The sequence below is a fragment of the Strix aluco genome, chromosome 13 (assembly GCF_031877795.1).
Source record: "Strix aluco isolate bStrAlu1 chromosome 13, bStrAlu1.hap1, whole genome shotgun sequence".
Taxonomy (NCBI): domain Eukaryota; kingdom Metazoa; phylum Chordata; class Aves; order Strigiformes; family Strigidae; genus Strix; species Strix aluco.
Window position 1 is genome coordinate 11863252 of NC_133943.1, and position 24955 is coordinate 11888206.

At 50.5% G+C, this 24955-nt stretch overlaps 1 protein-coding gene across 3 annotated transcripts in view; it reads right to left on the reverse strand.

Moving 5' to 3' along the window:
- Positions 1–1576: 1576 nt before the first annotated feature.
- STK10 (serine/threonine kinase 10) overlaps positions 1577–24955 on the reverse strand; it is a 52347-nt gene continuing 28968 nt past the window's right edge. The window contains exons 1-18 of one of the 3 annotated variants that reach the window (XM_074838517.1): positions 23339–23375; positions 22997–23045; positions 20600–20749; positions 19132–19204; positions 18203–18397; positions 17106–17187; positions 15952–16086; positions 14619–15161; positions 10822–10952; positions 8740–8863; positions 7322–7501; positions 6978–7070; positions 6689–6818; positions 6153–6277; positions 5438–5626; positions 4996–5121; positions 4609–4722; positions 1577–4493 (exon numbers count right to left, since the gene is read on the reverse strand). In XM_074838517.1, the coding sequence (XP_074694618.1) occupies positions 4353–4493; positions 4609–4722; positions 4996–5121; positions 5438–5626; positions 6153–6277; positions 6689–6818; positions 6978–7070; positions 7322–7501; positions 8740–8863; positions 10822–10952; positions 14619–15161; positions 15952–16086; positions 17106–17187; positions 18203–18397; positions 19132–19204; positions 20600–20749; positions 22997–23042 (2577 nt within the window). In that variant the 5' untranslated portion in view covers positions 23043–23045; positions 23339–23375 and the 3' untranslated portion in view covers positions 1577–4352. Of the gene's footprint in view, positions 4494–4608; positions 4723–4995; positions 5122–5437; positions 5627–6152; positions 6278–6688; positions 6819–6977; positions 7071–7321; positions 7502–8739; positions 8864–10821; positions 10953–14618; positions 15162–15951; positions 16087–17105; positions 17188–18202; positions 18398–19131; positions 19205–20599; positions 20750–21942; positions 22074–22996; positions 23046–23338; positions 23376–24955 lie in introns of those variants that run through there. The other 2 variants (XM_074838514.1, XM_074838515.1) reach the window with 2 other exon arrangements.

Here is a 24955-nt window from a genome sequence, read left to right on the forward strand (position 1 = left end):
CCGTAGGAGGAAGGCAGTTAGGCACAAGCCCCAACTCCATGACTCTTCCTGCCTCCCCTGCTTTTTCTTCCTCCAGGGAGTTTCATCATCCCCATCGGCAGCAGGAACGCTGCAAAAGCCTTTGGGCAGCTCAGAGGAGCTTGGAGCCCAGACGTGACAGGACACAAAGCACAGAGGAGGTAATGAGGAGAGCTGAGAATGCTACAGCTGCTGCAGCACCAGCAACTTTTCAGGCCTGTCATCTCTATTTTTAAAAATTAAGAAAGATTTTTACTTTTGCTCTGTTTTCAGCACTGCACCAGGGCAGAATGGTAAGTGACAGTTATTTCTGGAATATAAACAGTACTTTCAACATATATTTATAAATGTAAGTATCCTCATGGATGAAGCTCCCCTCAGGCACTGCCAAGGACATGCAGATGAAGTTAAATACTCCCATGAGATCCTCTGCTTCACTGGGATACTTTGAGTGAGGCTAGTTTTGACCGATGTGTCCTAGGAGAGAGTGCAGTCCTGGTACATGTAAACGAAGGAGATGGATAATTATGCATCCTCAGCTACTTCATTTCTTACTATCTCATGGAGCAAGGACACAGGCACCCTCATGCTTTGCTCTTGTCCTTCTCTCACCACAGTGCTGCCTCTTTAAAACCCCACCAGCAACAACTTACTGTACCAATTCCCTTTCCCTTTCAGCACCCCATCTGAATTCACAGCCTGCAGTATTACTTAACCTGGGTGGACACTGGTAACAAGGTCATTTCCAGCATGAAACTCAAGGTAGGAGTTGGCAGACTCCAGAGCAACCTTCCAAAAATGAGGGGAAAAAAACCACACTAGCTCTGGGGGCTCATGTCAAAGCTGCCCTTGCGCACCATGTGTCCTTACTTGGCGTAGAGCATCTGGATGAAAGAAATTGTAACTAAACCATCAGGTAAAAAGGTCTGAGCAGAAAAAAAAAAGACCACACAGGCCCTGTGGTTGGTTACAGAGGTGGTGGGAGCTTTTCTGAGCAACCCAAGGGAGCAAGCAGAGATCTCCCCCCTGCACTGACAGGGGAAGACGCTATTTGTATCTTGGCCCCATAACACATTCCCTGGATCCAAGCACTCCTCAGCCGAGGACAGTGTGGCAGGAGACAGGGAGGCATCTTTATCCTACCAAAGCAAGGTAGATGATGCTTTTGTCTAAGATCTTCTGTTAAAACAGGCAAGCTAATTAAAAAAGAAGGAAACGCCATACATAGGTGGTTTGCACTCTTCAGATGAGAGGGTGCAATACCCCCTCTCCACCAAGCAGGGTCAGCCGAGCACTGTTTTAACACACAACTGCTGCTTCGCTTCAGGTCTACCAGTTTCAGCTTCATAGTAAAAATGTCATTGCCACTGAGCTGCAGCATGCAGCAGAAGTGTTTCTGAAACAACTAGCTCTATTTTAAAGAACTGGAAATTCAGCCTTGCAAGGTTCACATGCCAGAACTGGCTCTGGAGGTTTCTGTAAGTCAGCAAAACCCAGACTAGAAGCAAAGCTGGTCCGAGGCTACAGCTGGTGATCAGGCAGGAAATCAGACACATGCCCAGGTTTCTCAATCTGTTACTTTATTAGAAGGGTCTTTACATCATAGTGGTGGCCCCACTGAAGACAAGATATTAAAAAAACCTTTTTATTCAAAGCCACAATTTAAAAAAATGCCATCCCATCCCCCCTCAAAAACAAGCTGGGTTTATTCATGGTTCCTTCTCAACAGGAAACAACAAAAACATCCTCTTTTGAAAGGGGAAAAAAAACCACCCTGTAAACATGACGATCAGAAGATGTGCTACCCTGCCCTCTTCTAGGAGAGGGACATGGTACTAGAGCCCTGGCACACCCAGAGAGGGAACAGAGAATAAGGAAGGAGCAGGGCACAAAACCATTCCCACCCTCTGTTAGCCAAAGCAAAACTATGTTGCTAGCTCCAGGCTGCAAATAAGCTGGACTGGAGAAAGGGACAACCGATTACCCAACCGATTTACCATGGGGGCATCACACCAGCTCTTTAAAAGCCCCCAGAAATAGTTTCCTTCCTCATGGCTGCACAGTATCCAGAGAGAGCTGACACTCCCTGGGCTGGTGAAGGCGGCAGTCAGAGGCGGCAATGCCCTTCAGCTGGAGGAGGTCTGTTACCAACAGCCTGCTGCAGCACATCCTTCTGCAAGTCACATGTAACACATGAAGAACAGGCACCAGGTACTGATTTCTGTGACAACAACCATTTCATAGAATAGCTCCGGCCTGACCCCAGTGGGACCAGAAACAAAACCACTGGGGCTGCTAAAACACATTTCCAATGCAATTAAAAGGCTCAAACCAGCACATTGTCCTGGTTCAGGAATAACCCTCTGCATTCATTAAATTTACATCAGCTCCCAACTTGGCACTATTGTATCTGAAAGGCACAGTCGATGCTTTTGGAGATGGGACAGGCAGTCTTCCTAGGAGAACAGGCTAGTTACTGAAAAGCTGCTATGCAGTCTGCTTGCAAAGGGTCCCAGCCCTTAGATGTCCATCTAGGCTATGTTTATTAGTAGAGACATTAATGGTGTGGATTCAGAAGAAACCTGGAACAGCCCAAATGGATGTAGTCTTGCTAGTTTCCAGGAAGCTTATAAATATGTATTATGGACTGCAAATGGGTAGTAAATAATGTACTTTATCTCAGATAAAGAGGTGTTAAAGGTCTGGGGCCTGACTCCTTCAGCTAGGTACCTAGAAGTGTAGCACATCACATACCACCTTCTTCTGAAATGTCAGTATGTCTCTAAATCAACATATGAGACTTTAAAACAACTCCTTTTTTTAAAGCAGAAACATTTTTTCTTGCTAGGGAAGCAGGCCTAAAGCAAACAATGTTGTCCAGAGATCAGAGGAAAAAACTTAAGTGCTACCTTACACCTTTTGGTTGTGTAAAGAAGGTGCTGTCCAGTGAGGTCTCTGTCCCCCTACCCAGGTCTGTGCTCTGGGTCCTACCGAGCAGCCCAGCCAAGCACTGCCTTGTGCAGGTGGAGGAAGGCTGCCCAACCAAGACACATCACCACGGAGCAGAAAGAACAGAGGGCTGGACATGCTGCTGCTCTGCCGCTCTGCAGTGTGACTCCAAGCTGAAAGCCAGGAGAATCATCTAAGAAACAGTGGCACATCATAAGGATATGGGACATCAGTGGAGAAAGCAATGCTGAGAGTAACAAGCTACCATGACCTGTCTTTGCATCTCCTCTTCCCTTGCATCCCTTGTTTCAAGACTCCTTTATTCCTTCCAAATAATGCTTTGCAGCCCATAACCCTGACTGCAGAGTGGTCAGGCTGGCTGACCCACATGGCCCACACATATATAGCACTTTAAAAAAAAAAATAAGTTTCAAGCACATGTGTGATCATGAGAGCTCTGGCAATGACAGCTTTCGGCCCTTCACTTGTCCTTAGCAGAAGGCATGTGGCTGACCGATACCTCACCGTGTCACCACAGGACCGAGCACTGTTACAAACCACCTCCTCTGCACGCACACATACACTTCTTTAAGAGAAAAAAGCCTGCAGCCAGCTGAACAGTTTAATTATGCCATAGTCCAGTCTCTGATAAGATAGTGTTAGCTAGGTGCCAGAGGGACTGTCGTGCCAGCAATCACAGCAAATGAAGAAGCAGAAGCATCTTTGGAAGTACGTCCCCTTTCTGCATAGTCTGTAGGGGGAGGAAGAGGAAAGAAAAACCCAACCGTCCCTCCTCAAAGACAAAAAAATCCAAATCAGTGTCTCTCCCTTGAGCAAAAAAGGACCACAGTAGATAGAAATACATCTAAGGCAAGTATTGGGAGGCCACAAGGCCAAGGTTAGCCTAAGACAATGCCAAAGCTGCTCTGCCCTAGACTAGTCCTTACAGAGGACCAGGAGGAGGAACAGCCACATTGGAAAGAGAGGCTGATAACTCCTGTGCAGAGGGCAGGAGCCATCACCTATTTCTCCTGTTCAGAGCAGTTATTGCTTCAGTCTGAGCTGACAAGCCCGGTGAGCGCCAGGCTCACGTGAGAAGCGACACATCCAGCTAACAGTGCACGCACCATTGCAGAAAGGGTCCTGCCCGGCTTCCCAGTCTGGAGCTGTGCTGAGCAGCCCAGCGCCTGGAAAAGCCACCAAAACTTCCAGTCAGTGTCCCTCAGTGCAGGACAGAGGCCACATTTATCCCAGACAGAGTGAGGGGACAGGAGGGTGCTGTTGCAAGAAGAGGCTGCTGAGAGGATCTTCCAGGTCCAAGTTGCCCACCTGCAGCCCAGGAGGACACAGCAAGTACCAGCTGGTGGCCTGCCAGCTGCGAGGCGTTACGAGCTCTCTGCAGAGCTGAATGGGACAAACTTGGCGTGTTTGGCTGGGGATGCTGGCATCTGTCCATCCGCCTCCTCGCTCAGCTTGAAGAACATCTCTTGCTCACGCTTCTTCTGGTTCAGCTCATCCTCCAGGGCCTTAAGCAGAAGGGAACACACACAAGAGCTGTATTTGAGATTGTACTGGAGATATGAACACTGTCCCCTCCAACCAGCCATGCAGAACACCCTGCTCACACGGAGGAGGCACTACCTTCTTCCGTGGCCTCAGCTTGTCTCGCCACTCCTTCATGTGCAGGTTGTGGTTCTCATCCAAGGACTTAAGCTTCTGGGTTTCATGCTCAATCAAGAGGTGACACTTTTCATTCTAAACACAGATCACAAGACAGAACACCCATTAAGCAGCCGGGACTGTAAATCCAGTGGTCAAATAGGACTTGCATCAGCCAGAGGCATTCAGAGCTCTGAGCTTCAGGGCACATTTAGACATGGCCACAGAAACCTCTCAAGGCAGAGCAAGAGGACATCAGGTCTAGTTCACTGACAGTCCTCGGCAGCCACTTCTTATGACATGCTCCCTGCGCTGGAGCCAAAACAGCACAAGGCAGCTCCGAGAGACCAAGCCAGGAGTGACAGGTACCTGCAGCTGCTGGAGCTCGTTCGTGTTGCTCTCGCACTGGGCCTGCATGTCCTTCATCTGTGTCTCGTGCTTCTGCTGCTGGTGTAGCCGCTCTGCTTTTTGCCTCTTCTCTTCCTGCTGAGCAAACTGGAAGAGAGAAAAGCAGGTGCCCATGTAGGCAGCGTTGCTCTGATGTCTGAAGCTGGTTAAGAGACTGGCCAGCTTGCACTATTATATAGGAAAGAAAGAAAAGCCCTGAGGATGCTTCCCAACACTAGTCACAATGGAAGCAGCACTGAAAACCACAACTGATGCCACAAAAGCAAGAGACCTCTGACTCCCTGCAGTAGGTTTGAAATTTGGGAAAAGTTGCCTATTTCTGACTTCCCTTCTGCCATTAGGCCAGTGAAGTACTGCAACCCCAAGCCAAGCCTCAACGCTGGTGCCCTCTGCAAGACCTAACCTGTTTTATCTTCTCCCGCTGCTCGGATGCACTCCCACTGGAGTGGATGTGGAGGCTCTTCTTGTACATGGCCATGCGTGTCTTCCCTTCGCTCCGCTGGATTTTGGGGAGCCGGGCTTTCTCCTGCTGCTGACGAATCTTCAGCTGCTCTAACATGCGCTGGTTGTATCGCTGCATTTGCTCCCTTTCCTGCAATGGCAGAGGGACAGGTATCAGAGGAGGAGGGACACCTCAGGCAACAACAAAGTGCTAAGGAGACCAAAGAGAGCTGGAGAGCAGATTTGGGAATCGCACGGGGGTGGCTGGTGACAGATAGCTCCAAGGGGACAAGAAGTGAGGGCAGCTACTGAACATGCTGTGAAAGCAGAGGAGAAGGGGACTGGAAGGAAGCAGAAACAACTGTAAGACATGCCCGTCTTCACTCGCTGCTCTGGGAATCCACCATCCCACATACTGGACAGTGACAGATCTACAGAAAAGCCCCCCAAGTTCACAACTGCTTCTTGTACATTAAATCCACGCAGCACAGAATACATGTCCCAAGCAAGAAGGCTGACCTGAGCGTTATTCTGGTCCCCTTTCACTGATAATGACCAAGTCCCTTAACTCTTAACCCATCCTTACCCACTTACTGCCTGGAAGGGAAACATCCCTTCTGGGGACACCCAAGCACCCTGCCAACCAGCACCAGCACAGGAAGGTGCTAACTCTTCACCTTCTCATGCTTCCGGAGCAACTCATGCCTCTGGAGGAAATACTGGTCCTTTAGCTGCTGCTTGACAAGCTGGTGTTTCTCCTGTTGCTGATGCTCTTCAAGATCCCAGATGCACGCCTCCCGGTCTGAGGAAGGGAGAAGGGTCAGGAGACAACCCACCCTGGCCCCCCAGCTTGGTCACACAAAGCATCCCAAGCACGAGAGATCCCTACATGCAGGAGCAATGCAGCAGGTGTTGGGGGGGGACTGTTCACCTCCTGTCTTCCAAGAGAAATTGGTTGCAAACCATATTGGAGAATCATTTCTTGCAATTATGAAGCCTAATTGGTTCATATTTGTAAAGTGCTTTGAAGATTAAAGTGCTAAGTATTATTATTGTTAAACATTTAGACAGGATCTGGCAAGGCTGTTTTTTCTAAATCCTATCCTGCCAGCTTGCAACTCTGTCACAGCATCTGTTGCGTGGGAAGAGCCAGTGTTGGATAAACCCATCGTTACAGCATTTGCTTTCCTCCTTTACAGCCTTTGCCACCCACCTCTCATGAGCTGCTGTTTTTTGTTCAGGCACTCGCGTTCCTTGTCGCAGATCTCTTTTTTGTTCTGGGCAGTTATATTCTTCACGGCTAGCTCCAGGTCCTCCTTCTGCTTGGCCAAAAACTCCTGTTCCTGGAAGAAAACAGCAGTACCATCATGAGTCTTCCTTCTGCTGCAACTTGTAAAAGCATCTGGTGGTGTTTTAGAAACTGCCAGTCCCTCAAGGGACATGCTTCTGTCTACTATGCACTTCCCAATCTTGGAGTTGTGGCAATCTTCTCTCAGCCTTACCATGGTTTGTTTTTTCTGGGCAAAGTCATCCATCTTCACCTTCATGTTCCCTTTCCGCTGTTGCCGTGGCAGCTTCTCAACCTCGTTCTTGACCTTTGGGGAGGGAAATTAGATTTATCAGCGGGTAACTTTAGGCCAAGAACAACCCCACCTAATGTCACTAAACAGCTGGACCTCAGGAAACACCCAAACATAACAAAAAAAAAAAAAAAAAAGAAGCAAGAGCTTCCTGCTAAAACATCAACTGCTTCCCTCTCGAGTTCTCCCGTGGAGAAATGCTGAAGGTTCCCTGGAAGAAATAGATGCAGGAAACCAGTTTTCCTCCATCCTATCCCCATTTTTACCTCCTTCTTCATCTGCTTCAGCTGCTCCAGGAATTTGACATGGTCCCGCTCTTGCTCCAGGCGAATGCGCTTGGCCTCCTCCCGCCGGCGCAGCGAATGATCTTGTTCCATCTTCTCAATCTGCTGCTTCTGCTGCCGTTCGAGGTTTTCCAGTTCAGTGTCGTAGAACTTCTTCTTTGTCTGTACAGGAAGGGAATAGAGGTCAACCTCAACCTTCTCTCTCCCTCGTTTCCTTCCAAAAGTTTTCTTTAAAAAAAAAGGGGGGGGGTGGGGGGGGGGGTTGTCCTTGCATGGATTGAGCCTCTTTACTAAACACAGAGGAGAGAAATTTCCAAACAACACCCCATAAAGCACACTGGGCAGAAACAGCTCTAGTGTGAGCACAAAGCATTTCTGAACTTGTTCTAGCACTGATGCACTTCAAGCCTTTCTCCTGCTTATGTCCTGATCTGCAACATCCCACTGGGACCCACGGCCCTTGGCAAATATTAGCAGGCAGTGAAGCTCAAGCGTAACAGTTCTTTCTCTGCAGACAAGGATTTCCAAGTTTGAGGGCACTGCGCTCTGACAGCACCCTTGTGTCTGATATCTCCCTCCCTGTGAGCTGCAGGGATGGAGCACCCGGGTGTCAACAAGAGCAGGTTGCAAACTGCCCGAGGGAAAGGTAAAGGAAGCAGGTTTGGGGCTTTTGCACATCGCACTGTGCAGTGAGTAAGTCTCACAAATGAGAAGTGACTTGCTAAGATGGGAATTCACAGACATGGCACGTCAAGACTAGAAATACAACAGAGCACACGAATGAGTGATGGCTCCCAGCCTGCCACGAGGGGATGGGGTCATGAGGTGCACATGCTAGGTGAATTAATAAAGGGGTATTTAAAAGATGGCTCATGAAAGCTTTAAAGGGACTTATCTACAAAATTATTTTACTTCAACAGAAGCTTCCCATGGAGGGACTAAGTATGTAAGCCCAATTTATCTTTATTCAATTTACACTCAAAGACTTGCCAGATATCCTGCTGTCACACACTGGCCACACTGCTTTGTTATTTAAAGGGTTTTTTCTGTGAAATACATCAGCACTATAAACTGTTTCTCACAGTAGCTGTGAATGGACATATAAGAAAAGATCATTAAAGAGGGAAAGTCCAGAACAACCCTTCTCCTGCTACGCCCTGTCAGACAACGGCAGTCAGTGCTTCCCAAGCTGCAGGCTGGATGCACTGAACACCCACAAAAGCCTCTGTCCTCCACAAGCACATCCCATGCCTCAAATCCCAGAGGGGTTCCTCGTCGGTCCTGCTCCCTCCAGATATGATGCCCTGGGACTGCCGCAACCCAGAGAGTTTGCAGGGCGTCTGCAGAGAAGAAGTCAAACCAGCTGATACCCAGGAGCTTCCCCTTCCCTGCCCACGTACCGTCATTTCTTGCTCGAAGCGCCTGAGCATCTGCTCCAGCTGCAGCTGGTGTTTGCTGTTGAGCTGGGCCTGGTTTCGGTGCTCCTCCTTCTGAAGGAGACGCAGCTCCCGCAGCTCCTGACGCCTGCAGAGGGTTAAAACAGAGGGGGAGAGAGAAATACAGAGTCAGACAAGTTCGGAGGCATGTGTCTGAGCAGAGATGGCAGAATCAATAAGCAGAGCAGTTCAGCAGGGAAGGAAAGCTGCACAGCCATCCCATAGCGCCCTGCCACTTGCTTTGAGCACAGGCAGGAGGTAAATGTCAACTGACTGATGTGCTCTTGGGTTCTGTGACACCAGAGCACTGCGAGGAAGCAGAACGCTAATTATGGTAACTGTTGGAAACTGTCATTTTTCATAGGTAAGGCCTGTTAGCATTCACCGTTTCTCAAACAAGCCCTGTCAAAGCTCCTGAGGTGATTCTGCAGGCACCGCTCCTCCAGCCAGCACCCAAAATACCCATTCTGCCAGCTGGGTTAGTGCATATTGGTCTTCAAAACACAGCTCAGGTCAAGCTGGCACTGCTCTCCACATCTGTTCTTGCTCATGCTTGGGTGGCAGAAAGGGAAGTTTTCCCAAATTCTGACCCATCTACCACAACATTGCATTGCTCCCCTCATCCAGCTTCACATCCAGTAAAAGGGAGCCTCTGCTCAGACAGTTGCATTTGGGCCTGTTTGCCACGTTTGTGCCCAATCGAGCTGGAAATCACTGATGTACCATGGAAAAGGAACCGCAGCATATTCCTTGTGCGGGATCCCCATCGTGACCTCCCCTGCTGTGCATTAGCCCTACACGTTGAATACAAAACTCTCTGGGGCCCTCCTGGGAAAAGCACTTTGGAACGACTCCCTCTTTCAAAACAAACTCAAGCCCCATTAAATCAACTGGTGCAATATGATGTACTCTCTTCTGATCTCACCTTCAAATCAATACCTTGGCATGTTCCAAAAAGCCAGAAACAAGCCCCTTAAGTGCAAATCAAGGTGCTGGGAGAGTTGATCGTGAATGCTAGCTAGCCCCAGGGGAATAACCACTTCTCCCAAAAGGTGTTGAGGGATTTGATACTTTCCAACCCAAGCCTCTCTGTCTCTTTCTTGCAGATGGAGTGGGCACTATTTAAAAAAGAAGCCTCTTTTCAGGGATGCCACCAGAGCTGAGAGTGGACCAGGAGAAAGCAGCTATGCCTGGAAATTCCCTGTAGGCTAGTACACAAGTTCCCCGTGTTTTATTGGGGTTATATGCACTTCTCACACTGAAAATGAGTAGCTAATGAGCTTCTGCATAGATCTGATATTAGAGCCTAGCAATAAGGTTGCTGCAGGGACACAGTGCTTGGGACAGACTATATTCCCAGGAAGCCCCTCAGAGCAGCACAAGGGAGCACAGAATAGGGCAGCAAGCAAAACAATTTGTATTTTAATTATTTTAAGGCCCTTCTCTTTTCAGTGCTGCTACTGATAGTAATGGAGCTAGAAACTGCAGTTTCTCTTCCTGAGAATAGGTCATGGAGGTTTGAAAGCTGTAAGATCTGCAAAGGATTCATAGAGGCTTAAGCAGGGAGGATATACCCATGAATATTAAGTGATGCTCAAGGAGTTTACAACTCCCTTGGCCTTTCTGTTATCAAAGTCTGAAGACATACAAGAACAAAAGGAAGAGGAACATCTTGAGAAGATTTGTGTGCTTATTTCCATTGAGCCAGTACATCTACATCACTGGAGACACATTCAGTCATCCTCAGATGACAGAGACAGCCAGAGCACAGGCTTCCCTCATCACAGCCTTCCTGCATATTATCTTTGAGATGCACTCCTTGTTCCCTCTATGCAAACAGAGCTCAGCTTGTGTGGTACATCAAGCCCTTTGCCAGACAAGGAAAGGCTAAAAGAAGTGATGTCCACACTGAACAGCTGTCCTGTCCAAGCAGGACCAAGACAGAAAATGAGAGGACTTTAGGTGACTCCTGGGTTTGCTTGTGGAGAAGAAAACCTTGCCCTGGCTTGGCACCCTGCCCTCCCTCCATCCCAGTGACCCACTTGCCTGAGGAATCTCATCTCTTCATCCTTCTTCTCATCCTCGCTGATGATCTTTGAGGTGGTGACGCTCACCTCTACTCCATCCACCACAAACTTGCGGGTGCGTTTCAGCGTCTTCTTGTGCATCCGGGAATCCTGAGTTTGGCAGGGGAGGAAAGGAAGAGGCCATGAAGCAGCTGCCTGGTTTGTTGCATGGGGTGCTACAGCTGGAAGCCTCAGAGCAATTTTGATGCCATTGTTAATGAAGAACATAAGCAAGGAAACCACATCGAGCAAAAATCATCAGTAGGTTTGGAGCTGCAATTCAAGTCACACAGCCTTTCTACCATGTCACATTTCCACCTTGCAGAAACGATCTGGAGGACAGACAACCCACCACCTGAAGACCCTTCCTTGCCGTGTCTAACTCAAGTGAAGTCTTATGGGGGACGCTACGGCCCCCCCTGACTTGCAGTGCTAAGGAATCCACACAACAGGAAGCTTGCAATGGCTGCTCTGAAGGCTCCTGGGCCACCTGACCCATGGGTACCCACCCCTGCCCTCGCAGGTGCAAGGCAGGCAAGGCCCCCACATCAGGCTGCAGATGGAGCCACAGGGAAACAAGCCAGCCCTGCCCAAAGGCTCAGCGCTCGTGTCCCTCCAGCCTTCATTACAATACTTCACTAATCACAGCCAGCTCTGAGCCCCTTACAGTGACCTCCACAAAGCACAGCCCAGGCTCACTTTCATTAGCACAGGCAGGGACAAGTGCCAGGAGCCCTGAGTCCTCTCCCAGCAGTGCCACAGCAGGTCAGCATCCCCCTGCAGGGTCAGCAGCCCAAGCCTGGCTGAAGGACTGCATCCAGAGACTCAGTTTCTTTGGCGAAAAAAATAAGGATATGAATAATTTGAATCAGGCAGCCCTACAGGGAAGGCACAGTGGTGGAATGAGCAAAGGCTCCCTGAGGTCCTCTTGCTCTTACAGTGATGACCATTACAGATATAGAAGATTATATAAGAGCTTCACATGAACCTGCAAGGCCCAAAGCAAGCCCCTGGAGAGCTTGCTGCAACAGAGGAGCCAGAGAAACTCTGAGGGCATGTAACTTGCCCACTGTGTAACAACATACCACTACAGTAGTGGTTCAACCAACACAGAGAAATTGGTGCATGAGACCAGTTTAGGTCATGAAGGCTCTTACTGCCCCAAACTGAATTAAAACAGCTGGCTATAACTCCTGCATTTTCCAGATGAGAGATGCCCACATTCAGCTGTCTGTGCCAGCCCCAGTGCCCATTAACACCATGATTCACTGCCTGAGCCCAAAGATGTGGGGCTGTTGCAGCCGGGCGGGTGTCCAGTCCCCAAGCGGTCCCCAGGCTCTTCCCCACTGTTGAACAAGCAGTTCCCTGCCTTATTCATGGAGCTACTCAAACATAGAACTAAAACCAGAAATATTAATTTTCTCCCAGTCTGTTCTGTTATCCCTCGGTAGGAGGCCAGCATCCTCTCCTGAACACGAGTAAATGTATTTTCAAACATTCCTGTAAAGTAAATTGTTCTCCAGAGAGGAGTCTGAGAAACTGTGGTCATATGGGATGCTGACTTTGAGTCCCCACTCTGAGCACACTTCACAGCACACATCCCAGTGTGCCTCCTCCAGCTCCCAAGGGTTTCAGCCAAAGCTGTGAACTCCCAGTGCTCATGCAGGTCAGACTTCAGAAATTCAAGTTAGATACTCAAACGAAGGAGTTCCCTCCAGAGAAAGTTTGGTTTACCTTTTCAAAACTCTATTCATCTCCTTCTGCCTATTTCTGACTGTTTTCTCTGCCGGCTGCAGCCTCCCAAACTCACCTGTAAATTTCTTATTCCTAATCTTTCTAAAAAAAGAAAAGTGACCTGAATACCTTTTCCCAAAACTTTTATTTTTTTGAATAAACTATAAGCAACTGGAAAAAGGGTCTGGTAACAAAAGAGTCACCTTAAGTTTGCAGTTAAGCCTGTGATAAAAAGCATGTAATAGTTAACGTTTACAACCAGAAATAGTTTAACTCTTTGCTGCCTCTTCTCTCGCTGCAACCTGCCTGGCACCCTGTGCATGAAACCGAGCAGCACCAGGAACAAAAGCAAGGGCAGAGCAGGGGAGTTTAACCCCATGAAGCTAAGGCTGGGCAAGGAGCCTGGCTGAGAAGGGAGCAACACAGCCTAAGACCCCGCCATGCACTCACAGCTCACTGTGCAAAGCAGAGGCTTCAGCAGAGCATCTTTCCCAGGGCCCTCCAGCAGCATCACTCCTGGAGAACAGCTCTGCTTGAACGCCTTGCTTGGAAAGATGCCATTTAGTTTGTTCTGAGCATTACCTCTGGCTGGGGCAATTCAAGCCATGATCTAACATGACCATCTCCAAGACTTACTCCCTGTAAAATCCAAAAAAATCCTTTCCTTTCCCCTTCTAGGGGACCAACTGGGGAAAGCAGTTACACATGTGGCATTATATTAATCTTTGGCTGGCCTCAAGGAGACCAGGTGTCACGGGAAAAGCAGTGAGGAGGGATAAATTGCTATGCAAGAGCATCACACTTCCTTCATTAGGGATCCACATTGATTGCAGGCTCTTGTGGGGGATGCTGGCTCTCATGCTCACAGCAGGAGACAGGAGGGGAGGGAAGTTTTTCTGAGAATGGTTTTCCGGCACGTTTCTGTGTCGGGAAACTATCACTCATGCAGGCAACTGGATAAAGATCTTGTGCAACACATCACTCTGCCCCCTCTAGTCAAACACATTTCTTCTTCTGAAGCTCAGCAAATATCATTCCAGTTATTTTGCCTCTTCCTCTAAGCCATGCTGACCTGGCCAGCTCTGGCTCACAAGCATTCCAGGCCTCCAAAAAGCTTTAGCAAAAGCCAAGAAGCCTGGGAGGTCTTCATGCAAGTCACTGCTGACACAAACCAGGCCAGATGTATAGCAGGTTGGAAAAACTGAGAGGCACAAGCCCAAATAAGATTTCTCCTGGGACTGGATGTTCTAGGAATGTCAATAGATAAGGTTTAGGAAATCACATTTTGGGTTTCATAATTGTCTTTGCTCTGACTGTGTACGACTGCCCAAGTCAGGTAAGTGGCACGGTTACTTCACGCTTCTCAGGGACTCAAAATAGCTACAAAACATCAGACTTCCACTAGATTTCAGTGGCCTGGGACAGCAGAGGACACATGTACCCACAGCAGCTCCACCAAGAGCTTCTCCTTCACTTGAGGACATGCCACGTGCCCATGGCACAGCTTAACTCAGCAGTATGTGCTGTGCTATCCTGAGCCCAGCTGGGACAGGCATCCCATAAACAGGGAACACAAACCACCAAAGGCTTTGCCTAGAGATGGGCTTCCTCCCTTCTTGCTGGCCCTGTGTTTATTTGCAGAGCTCTAAGCCTGGACACTCACACTGCAAGCGCCACAGCCAGCCTTTCCAGCTGTCTCGCCAAATAGCACTGGGGTGGTACCCTGGTGGTCTTTAGCCTCATGCTAAAGCAAGATTCCTAGACCCTCTATCTCCAATCCAGTCTCTGTCCTCTCGTACTTTGCCTGCTCCCCACCTTCAGGCACAGGGCAGACTAGGGGCAACTCACTTTCTCCTCCTGTAGTCATGGTGCTTTCTCAGGGAGGAGTTTAAGGGGCTATGGCCAAAGTGTGCATGTGCATGGCCTCTCAAGGAAAGGATCTGAATTTCAGGAACTTGGCTAAAAAGGGAAAAAACACTTCAGCGCTTTTTAGCAGGGGTTTGCTGCCTTTCCTTCTCCACACCCTCTGCCCACCACTCTCACCTTCAGAGAGATGGACCCACTCTCTCTGTTGAGGGACAGGTCAGCAGACAGGGAGATAGTGAGGTCCATGCTTTCGGAGGCTGAAGTGCTGCCAGAATCTGAATCCCCTTTGGACCGGCTGCCAGGGAATGGAGCCGGGGGATCCAAGCTCCCGTTGGCAAGCTTCTCCTCCATGAAGTTCTCCAGGTGGCTGCTCTCCGGCCGTTCCCCAATGCTCTTCCGCTCCTTGCTGCCTGGCCTGGGCTGCTTGTCCCTCTCCGTTGAGTTGCCCAGCTGTCCAGGCTGTGAGATGATATCTGGCTTGCCCTGGGTGGCCAAGGTGGCAGAGCCGGCGAGGGTTTTTGTGGAGTGGCTGGTCTCCAGTTTGTCATTGTCACTGCTTATCCCATCATCTGAGACTTTATCGCTCTGTCCATCTGTGGTCTCCTTGCCAGTCCCCACAGGCCTGTTCACTGCCTTGGCCAAGGAAGAGTCTGGAGGCTTCTCCCCATCAAAACTCAGCTGACTTGCCTCAGAGGGGTCCCGCTTGTGTTTTCCGGGGGGCTGGAAAGACAGCAAAGGGAAGTGTTGAGTTTTGTACCACCACTTTAACACAACTGCAGGAGTGCAAGTCCTCATGCTTCACAGCAAAGTCACCCATAGGTGAAGAGTTATTGGGAGGAAATCTTCCCTTTAAGGACATCAGCCCTGGGATACTTCTATCTTTCTCCAGGTTTGTGGTCCCAAGGACTATGGACACTGGCTGGAAGGACACAGCACAGTGGGGAAGCTCCAGAACCTGCAAATTCTTAAGAGGCATTTCAAAGGAGGAGATTGTATATCAAACACCTTTTCACGTGGCTGATTCCACCATGGATTAATCACTGTCCTTTCCTACAGATGAGGGAGGTCGAGGCATGTGCTCCAGCAAAGCTGCTCAGGCAGCCTTGATATGTCCCCTTCAAAGAGCCCAGCTCAGGGGCAGATTTGCCCACCTCCCTCCTAGGGCTGGTGGTGCCTCACTGCTGCACCATGTGCTGCTGGCACTGCTTCCACTCTATGTTCTCCAGCCTGTACCAGGGCCTACTTTTCAATTTTTTTTTTTTCTTTATTTTTTTTTAAATACTTTTTGCAAGCCCCTCCTGCAAGCAGGCAGCTGGGCCACCCACCAGCATCATTGTTTCTCCATGCCCTTGGCAGCCACCAAAAAACAGTCCCTCTCTGGCCAAGCAACTGCTTCCTCCTCCACCTGATGGGGCCCAGAATAGCTGTAAACCAGCCTTTTGGAGCCGGGCGCTTTCCCCCACCACAGATGCACTGGCAAACTTGCCAGCACGGGGCCAGGAGCGCTCACCGAGGCAGATTCTGACGAGTCATCTTCTTCCACTTCGTCCCGACTGTCCTCAATCTCTTCCATCACCTCAGCCTTGGCCTCAGCCACCAGCTCGCGGAGGGCCCGGTTGCTGGTCACTTTGCTGACAAAGGGGTGCTGAAAAGCCAAGCACAATACACACAATGTGAGGTGGCCAAAAAATGGACCTCATGAGCTTGCAGCCATGGAGATGGCGGTGGCAAGAACCACTTCTTGCTTTAAAACAACTGCAGAGACCCAAGGACACAGTTCTTGCCAGTGTCACCAGGCTTAACCCCCCAGATGAATTTACAGATACGTGCCGAACGTATGAGGGAGAACAAGAGAGAACACGATGCCGAGGTTAAGCGCCAGCTCTGCACAGATGCTCGAAGTGTGGTGCTCTGCAAAGCTGCTTTAAGTCAACATCCCCTAAACAAAAGCACCAGCTGCATTTAAACAAGGGGCTCTCACTGCGGAGGAGACGTTGCCCCTCACTGCAGGCAGGCTGAGCTCCAGGGTGCAGGTCCGAGCTCGCAGAGTGCCACCAGGAGCGGGGCAAGAGCCAGTCTGCAGGATCCCTGAGTGCAAACAGAGCATGGGGAAAGGTTTAATTGAAATCAGGCTCGAATCGCTCAGTGCACACAGCAGGGTGTTTGTGTCGAGCTTCAGCAATAGGCTGTGGAGTCCCTCGGGTTTGCAGGACGGGAAGCATGGAGCCAGTGTGCCAGCGCTGCGAAGCCAGAGCGTCCACAGCCAGCGGGGAGAAGCATCTTCCAGGTTTTCACCATTATTTTTAAAGAGAACAGGAGGAAAGGAAATGAGTTGAGTTTAAATCTAGGATAACCAGGTATAATCCAAGCTGGCTGCACCACAGAGGCATTTTTAGGCAGCAGGAGCCATTTCTATTCCAGCTGGTGTGCATAGGGGCTCTGCAGTTTGCTCCAAAGGGAAAAGCATTGATGTTCCTTTCTGGAGTATTTTAGTGGCTGAGAAGTACTATGAACTTTCTAAACAAGACAAAAATAATCTGAAGCCGATCTAGAGCCCATCAACACTTTGTTTTTTTAAACCCTCCTTAAGGAGAATCACGCTGTACAGACATGGGTGGTTCAGACACTCGCAGACCCAGCCCAGGGGCCGGTGCTGGTCCCTACCTCCAGAAGCTGGGCAGCACTGGGTCGGGTCTCTGGGTTCTTGTCCAGCGCTGTCTTCAGGAAGTCTCTGAACTCCAGGGACCTTAAAACACAGTTGTTGGCAAGAAGCTCAGAAGAGGGAAAGGCCTCGAATGTCACAGGGGTCTGCTTGAGCCCTTTGCAGGTTGTGTCCCAGTGTGCAACTGGCCATAATCACCATCTCACTCCCAGCATGGGAAACCCTGTGCTCAGTTATTCCGATTATTTCAAAGAGAATGAGCAACGTGGCCAAGTGAAGGACTAGGTTTTGCCTTACCTGTGATGGCAACAGACGGTGGGACTGAGCACCAGCCACTGTGCCCCAGGGCCAAGGTGGAGAGATAAGAGAGGACACCAGCAGTTATCCTCCAAAATGGAGCCCACGGGTGAAGCTGCTTGTGGACAAGGATGCTTCAGAATCCATCCCCACAGCCACAATGTGAAAGGACAGCTGTGAAGTTTCAGGAACCCCATAGGAGGGCACCCTCAGCCTGCAAAGAGCAGCTCTGAAATACAGAGCATGTCCCTGATCCAGTTCTGGCTCCTGACCTGCTCCAGAGGAAGAGCTCCCACCCTGCCTGCTGCGTTTTAATGGTGGGCCTGCTACCTGAACTGCTGTAACAGAGCCACAACGCTTGTAACTCTGGTGCTCTCCCAGTAATTTGCTGCTGGCTACCATGCAGTGGGTTTTATCATGATTAAAAAAATAAAAAAATAAGAATTAACTGATTGGATATTTTTAAATGCAAAAGAGGCTTTCCAGACTCCAGGAAAGAAATCCTGGAGCTCTTGGCCATCTCCAGGTTTAGAGGAAAATCTGCCTTTCATGCAAAATGGGGATGTTTTGAAAACCACCAAGGGATCACCCTTGCTTCAGCAGGGCTGTGGATGCGCAGCAGCTCCCTGCCTTCAGCCAGCAGTGCTTTCGGGGCCCCTAGCACATAGCTGGACCTAGAATACAGCTAGAATCCTACACTGGGTTCTCAAATTAAACAATACTTCTAGAAAAGACTATCTTTTCTCTCTTGAAATACTGTGTAAGTTGGGAAATGCGTACTCTGCTGCCCAGAACCCCTCACCATTTGGAAGGGCAGCTGAGCGTTGGGGGGTCGGACTTGGCAATCTTCAGCAGGACTCTCATGGGGTTGAGCTCGTGATGGGGCGGCTCAATCTGGGCCATTTCGATCAGCGTGATTCCCAGGGACCAGATGTCCGCCTTGTAGTCGTACGGAGTGTCCTTCATGGTCTCGCACATCACCACCTCCGGGGCCATCCTGCAAGGGGCAGAGCAAGGAGCAGGGATGGGGAGGGATGACACCAATGCCACACAATGTGACCCTTGCAGCAGCAATTAAATGCTTTAAATAATCTACAGCACTGCACAAAAAAACTAGCCTTTCCTTCTATCTCTGGGTTTCAGAAGCAGCAGCATCTTTTCTAAGGGGTCCAACCCCCTCCCTCTTCCACAGCCCAGCAGAGACAGCCCAGGCAGCCTGTGGAAACCCCCAGGCCATTGACATCTGGCGCAGACGTTGCTTCAGACAATAAATTAATCCTCGCCAATTCCGTTCCTTCAGCAAGTCGGGTGATTTAGAGATTGCATTTCTGGAGCGAGGAGTCGTTCCCATGTGCTTGGAGTAACTTCAAAAGCCCGTTCCACCCCCTGCACTGGGGGAGCCGGGAGCACACACACATGAGCACACGTGTGTCCCTCACTCCTCCAAGCCTGGAGCACGGTGGCCCCTCGGCTGGCTCAGGGCACCGTGACACCAGGCAATGCTCCCGCACCACCGAGGCTGCTCACAGCTCTCTTCAGGCAAGGGAAACCCTTGCACATGTGGACACTGTCCAGGACTCCTTGTTAAAAATCCTCCCACCCATGCTCAGTAAGGCACCATGGACCAAGACACCCCAAAGGCCATCAGCTCCCTATTTCTGAGCAAACCTGATTTTCAGAAGAGTGAAGCTCCTCATGAACACAGGATTTCTTAGCAGGCAGGTCACTCACCAGTAAGGGGTCCCAATGAAGGAGTCTCGCTTCTGCAAGGTTTTCATGTTTTTGGCAGACACTCCAAAGTCAGCTGCAAAGAGCAGTAACATTAGATGCCGCAGGAAAACTGAAAGACCCTTCTGAATTAGCACACTTGGCTGAAATGCAGATTTAAAAGCAAACACACATTTAAGGCAAGAACATGATAAAACGTGATGTTTCCTCTAAACTGAGCATCAGAAATTAAATTTGCTTTTGGGTACATAACCACCAGGGACCTTGCCCTCCTATGTACTATAAGACAGGGGCATAATGAGCCACTTCTACTGTAACCTAAACCCTATACATCTAGAGGGAAGTCAAGATCTTTTCCACAGACAAAAGCAGCTCCATGGCGGATTAGTTTCAGGACTGCTACTTCATAGCAAAAAGTCTCATTTTATACCAGAAAAAACAAAGTGCTGTTACATTCTTTCTCTTCCCTTCAGCCCCATGCACAGTAGCCACTGCACCATGCCTTTCCCTGATTTTGTCCCTTCTATAGAGAGAGCTGCTGAAGACAACCCAACTCAGATCAAATTGCTAAGACCCACATAGGTTACCAAGCCCAATCCAGGTCCGTTTGCTCTCCAAGATGGCCCTGATGACCTCTGGAGGAGCTGTTATCCATCTGCACCCTAAGCTCAGGGTGTCCCTGACTGTGGGTCACCCTTGGCCCAAGCTAGCAGAGTGTTTTTACACTGAAGCACAATCTGGCTGGCTGGTCTCCATCAGCACCCACAGACACATCCCAAGAACACCCCACAGCTGCCAGCAATCCTCATCAGAGCCCAGAAGGAGATCTGCACCTTTCTGACCTGTCCCTACAGACAAAACTACCTTCTAATCCCCTAACAGGTAGCTGGATGCCAATGTAACTCAAGCCCACAGCAAGTTGGCAAAGCAACCCTTTGGCAAAACCCTCCCTGTCACCACCAGACTTGCTCTGGAGATAAGACAAATTCTTCCAGCTCCCAGCCCTGCCAACTGGCACCCTGCACAGGATGCTCAGCGGCCAAAAAGCATAAAAATCAAGTTCAAAGAGGGATTAAACAAAATCACAAAAGCAAAGTCCATCAAGGGCCTATGCACAGCTGTGGCTCAGGGAGTCTTGGTGCCTGGCTGGGGGCTAAGCACAGCACACAGCTTGATGGTAGATTTGGCCTCCCATGAAACAATACAAAGTTTTCCCCCACCTTCTCCTGCTGGAGCTCATCAGCCAGCAGACAAGCAGCTCATGTCCCACAGGCAGGGCAGAAGGCAGAGAGCATCCCTCAATCCCCGCCACGCTCGGGCATAACCAAACACTACAATCCAGCTCCCAGCAGCACGTGGCTGTCATTAGTGTAGTGTGAAACGGCTCCAAGCAGCACCATGGCCCACGGCCGCTCTCCCCACGAGCTCAGCCAAGCAAGCGCCTGCCGTGCTCCTGTGCCAGGTGGCTCACCGAGCTTGATGTCCCCATCCTGGGTGAGGAGCACATTGCCTGCCTTCAGGTCACGGTGGATGATCTTTTTGCTGTGGAGGTAATGAAGGGCTTCCAACATCTGGCGGCAAATCACTTGAATCTGAGGTTCGGTCAGGCCCCGGTCCAGCTCTGCAGGGAGGGAGAGTGCTATTAAAAAGGGCAGGGATTCGAGCGATGCTCCTCCACCTGAGCAGCAGGAAGGCACGGACTACCCAGCAGACCATTTAAAACCACTGTCCATGGGTGAAAGCAGCAGGACACCAATGCAAATCAGCTTGTTAAGGTAATTTATTCCCTAAACCAGCACTCATAGCACAATGCCTGCCTGCTTGGAGCTGCTGGTTTATAGCTCCTCCCGGGATACATGGCTGAGGCATTGGCAAGGGATGATGAGGGGGATGAGGAGAGGGAGCCAGGCACGCTGCAACAGGGGGCTGCACTGCAAGTTCCCCGTCGATCTGGGAAATGGGTCCCCACAGATAAGTTGGATCTCGCCCAGAGTGGGGACAATGCTGCAGAGAGGAGGGAGCTGAACTTGGCTGCAGGAGGCAGCAGGGTCAAACACAGGTGTGAACGTCAGCAGCTCCATATGCAGCCATGCTCTCATCCCCCAGGGAGCTACCACTGCCAGAGATGCTGCATAACTCCCTGTACATCATGAGGGACACGCCACTGCCCAAAGCAACAAGCAGTAGAATGCTCACCAGCATTATCCCTACCCCCTGCTCTGAGCTGGTTTTTCAGGTAGCACCAGGTACCAGCACAGCAGTTCATACCCCACTGTCCGTCCCTGTTTTTGAAGCTTGCGGGGACAGGCAACCACTGGCATGACCTCCCTGCTGAGCTCTGCCCTGCCACATTCAGCATCCAAGACTGATTTGCAAGGTGTCAGCTCTGCAAACCATCAAACTTCCAGATGGTTAGCATCGTCTGAGCTTCCCTCCCTCCCTCCGCAAGCCCTTTGCAGTGCAGATCCCTCCTCTAGCACAGCTGAGCATGCAGCAGAGCAGATCAAGTGTTAGATAACTCCAACTGCCCAAACTGCCTGGTCAGGATGGGGGCTGACAGATGGACCCCAGCAACTGGGACAGATGCTCATTAGGATCTTAACCACAGGCTGAGGGATGTTGGGTTCCTTCTCTTTCTCATCAAGATCTCCCTTGCTCTGGGGAAAGCTGATGATTCTCACTCTTCCTGTAGAATCTGGCAAAAGCGTGGTGCAGCGGGCCACAGGTTTTGTACAAAAGATTTCAAAGGCAAACGCCAGTTGCTGGTGGGGATGGGGGGGTGGAACAAGCAGCATTCGGCAGCTCTGAATTTACCAATGCCAGGAGCATTCCTGAGCTCTGACTTGCAGCTCCTCCTGCCCCTCATTTGGGGGTGCTGGCACTAAAGTCAGGCCACTTGCTCATGGTTTTCTATGCTCCCCCTTCCCAGGTCCTCCAGAGACTGACTGCCATGGACACAGACCCACGAACGTTCAGGGGGATGGCATCATTTCTTCCAGCACTTCAGAAAAGGTACTATAAAGCAGGTCCAAATCACTGCATGAAAGAGGCCGCACAAGTTTTAGGGGCTGAATCAAAGATGACAAATTTGGGTCCATACTTTTCCTGGAAATAAACAGAAAGCAAGGCCTTTGGAAATATTGGAGCTGAAAGGGAGTAACTCCTGTAGAGACTCAGTTCTGTCCCAGGGGCTCCAGGCAAGAGGACGGGCAGAACCATGCAGAGGGGATGTCACCCCCTCAGGGTCCATACAGCCCTGGCACAGAGGGGCTGTGGCACCAGTCAGGGCTGTTTTGGGGAACACCCACACACTCCCTGTCCCAGCGGATCTATGTGGAAGGGAGGAGTTAAAAATGGGAAGATTCCTGGAATTACTGCAAACTGCAGTTTATTCGGACGCTCTGCTGCTTCACCAGATGACCGATACCATATGGAGAAGTCAGCAAGAAGATCATGGGAGATTCATCATAACAGGCACCCAGATTAAACATCTCCGCCCCACTGCCCTTCCTGGGAAGCTGTGGGAATAGGATCCTGAGCACCCAGTGTCTCCGGCAGATAGATATTTAAAGCCATCCTTCCCCTCCAGCCAGACTCTCCCTTCTCCCCACGTCTTGTGATCTGCTGATCCCAGTAGCATTTAAATCACAAAAGGACATCAAAGTAGCTCAAGAAATGCCCCAGAGCTGCCACACCTTCTGCTTCAGGTATGAAAATAGGCAAACTCATGGGAGAGAAGCAGTAGCTGGAGAAGCTGGGGCACCCACATCTGCTGTCTGTCCGAAGGTTGCCCCTGAAAGCGTGCCAGAAGGCTGGAAACGCCTTCCCCGAGCACGGAGAAGAGCCCAGTACCGCACGCTGCACTCACCTAGCATGGTGGCATCCACCGCCCCGCCTGGGCAGAACTCAATCATGATCTGGGGAAACAAAGAGAGAGGAATTAAAGTCAGGTCCACATCTCACTGAGCAAAGCCCACCAGCCAGGGAAGAGGAGACAAAAGCCTTGGGTTTTGCTTCCCTGCATGGCAAAACTGCCACTTTGCCCCACATGGGATGCAGAGGCTTCGGTGCTCCCCAGGACACATCCCCCAGGCACCTCCAGCACGAACCCAAGCCCTGGGAGCAGCCCCTGCACGATGCCCACAGCAGCATCTCAGAGGGACCATCCCCATGGCTGTGACACCCCCAGCCGTTGTGCCTGGCCCCTTACCTGGACGCCCACCCTGAGCAGCCAGCTTCAGCTCCGGCCTCCCCTCTGTTTACATCTCTTCCCATCGCATTTGGAGTGAGGGCTGCTCCAGAGAGCGGCCTTGCCAACAGGATGAGATAGCTGTCATAGCTGGGAGCTGACGTGGCCGGGAGAAATCAGGCAGCATTTTTTTTGGCAAATGAGAGATGGGGAAGGCTGTTGGGTCTTTTTTTTTTTAACTTTTTCCTTCCCCCCCCCCCATTGCTCCATAGTTCATTGCTCTCTTGATTTTGAGCAATTTGAAGGGAAACTATGTCAATAAAGAGATCGAGTACATTTAACAGATTGATGCTGTTTCTCTCCCAAGGACATGCACAGAGTCCTGCCACTCCCCCCACCTGCCTGCCTGGCTCCTGATGTCCTCCCACAGGGTGGGCAGCACCCACTGGGTGGGCCCTTCCCCAGCACCTCGGGGATGCAGGTCCTCTCCCCCCCTCACCTCTGCACAAACTCAGCCAGAGCCTTTCCCGGGGTGGGGCTCAGTGCCAGCCCCCGCTCCCCGCTCCCCTTTGGGGCAGATGAGGCTGCTCAGATAAACAGATTAAAATTTCAAGCAGTCAGGGGTTAGGAGGGAGAAGAGATGCTTCACCTCCCCGACCAGCTCTTCTCCCTGTCGAGGCAACACAGGGCAACAAACCGGAGAGGTGAAATGCCAGAGTTTATTTTGAGGACAACAACTGAACAAGCCAAAGGCGATGTTTACCAGTGCAGCGCTCTAAGCCCTTCAAGTGGAGGTCACGTTATTCAAAGCAGCTCTAAGCACTGGACCGGGAGACGAGAGGAGGAAGTTCAAGCTCCCTCTTTCCCATGGTCTAATGCTGCAGCTCCAGGCGAGACACATCCCACCCTTTTGTCCTGCAGCTCCTACACATGGAGAAGGGAAACACTATCGACCTGCACTGCGGCAGAAGACAAACCGCTTTGTTTTGGAGGAGAAGGGGGAGCAGGATCAGGTGCTGGGTCACAGCAAACCTTGAATTGCTCTGCGAGAATCGGCCCGGGTCCAAGAGTCAGAGGGGAGACAATGCTGAGAAAAGAAACCCAGGCAGGTTGGGCAGCGTGACACAGGCATCGTTGGAGAAAGCAGAGAAGAATAACCAGAGGCCATGGCTGGGGAAGCATTTGAAGCAGGCAGATGGAGAGAAGCAATTGGGAAGACATTTGAACCATTTGCAAACCAGGAGAACAGATCTGCGCTGACTCAAGAGTTGAGCAGGAGCCTGGCAGGGAGGAAGTCAGTGGGCCAGCAAAGCCTTTGCACAAATGCACGTCAAACTGTTTTTATTGCTCAAGTTTATAGCTTGAACCAGAGCATCAGCAGCTTCATCAGCAAATGGAAAGGCAAGAACTGCCTCCTGCCATGGTCTCCCCAGGCACAGAGATCCCCACTGGACCCCCATACCCCATCATCACCCCAACACAGCTCTAGGAGGCTCATTTCAATCAATTATTTTTATAGTGCTCCTCATCATGTTCATCAAAGCAGACAAACACCACCAGTGGACACCAAACCTTCCTGGGCTCCTCAGAGCCCAAAGTACCAGAAGCAAGCCCCAAACAAGCCCAACACCAATGCTA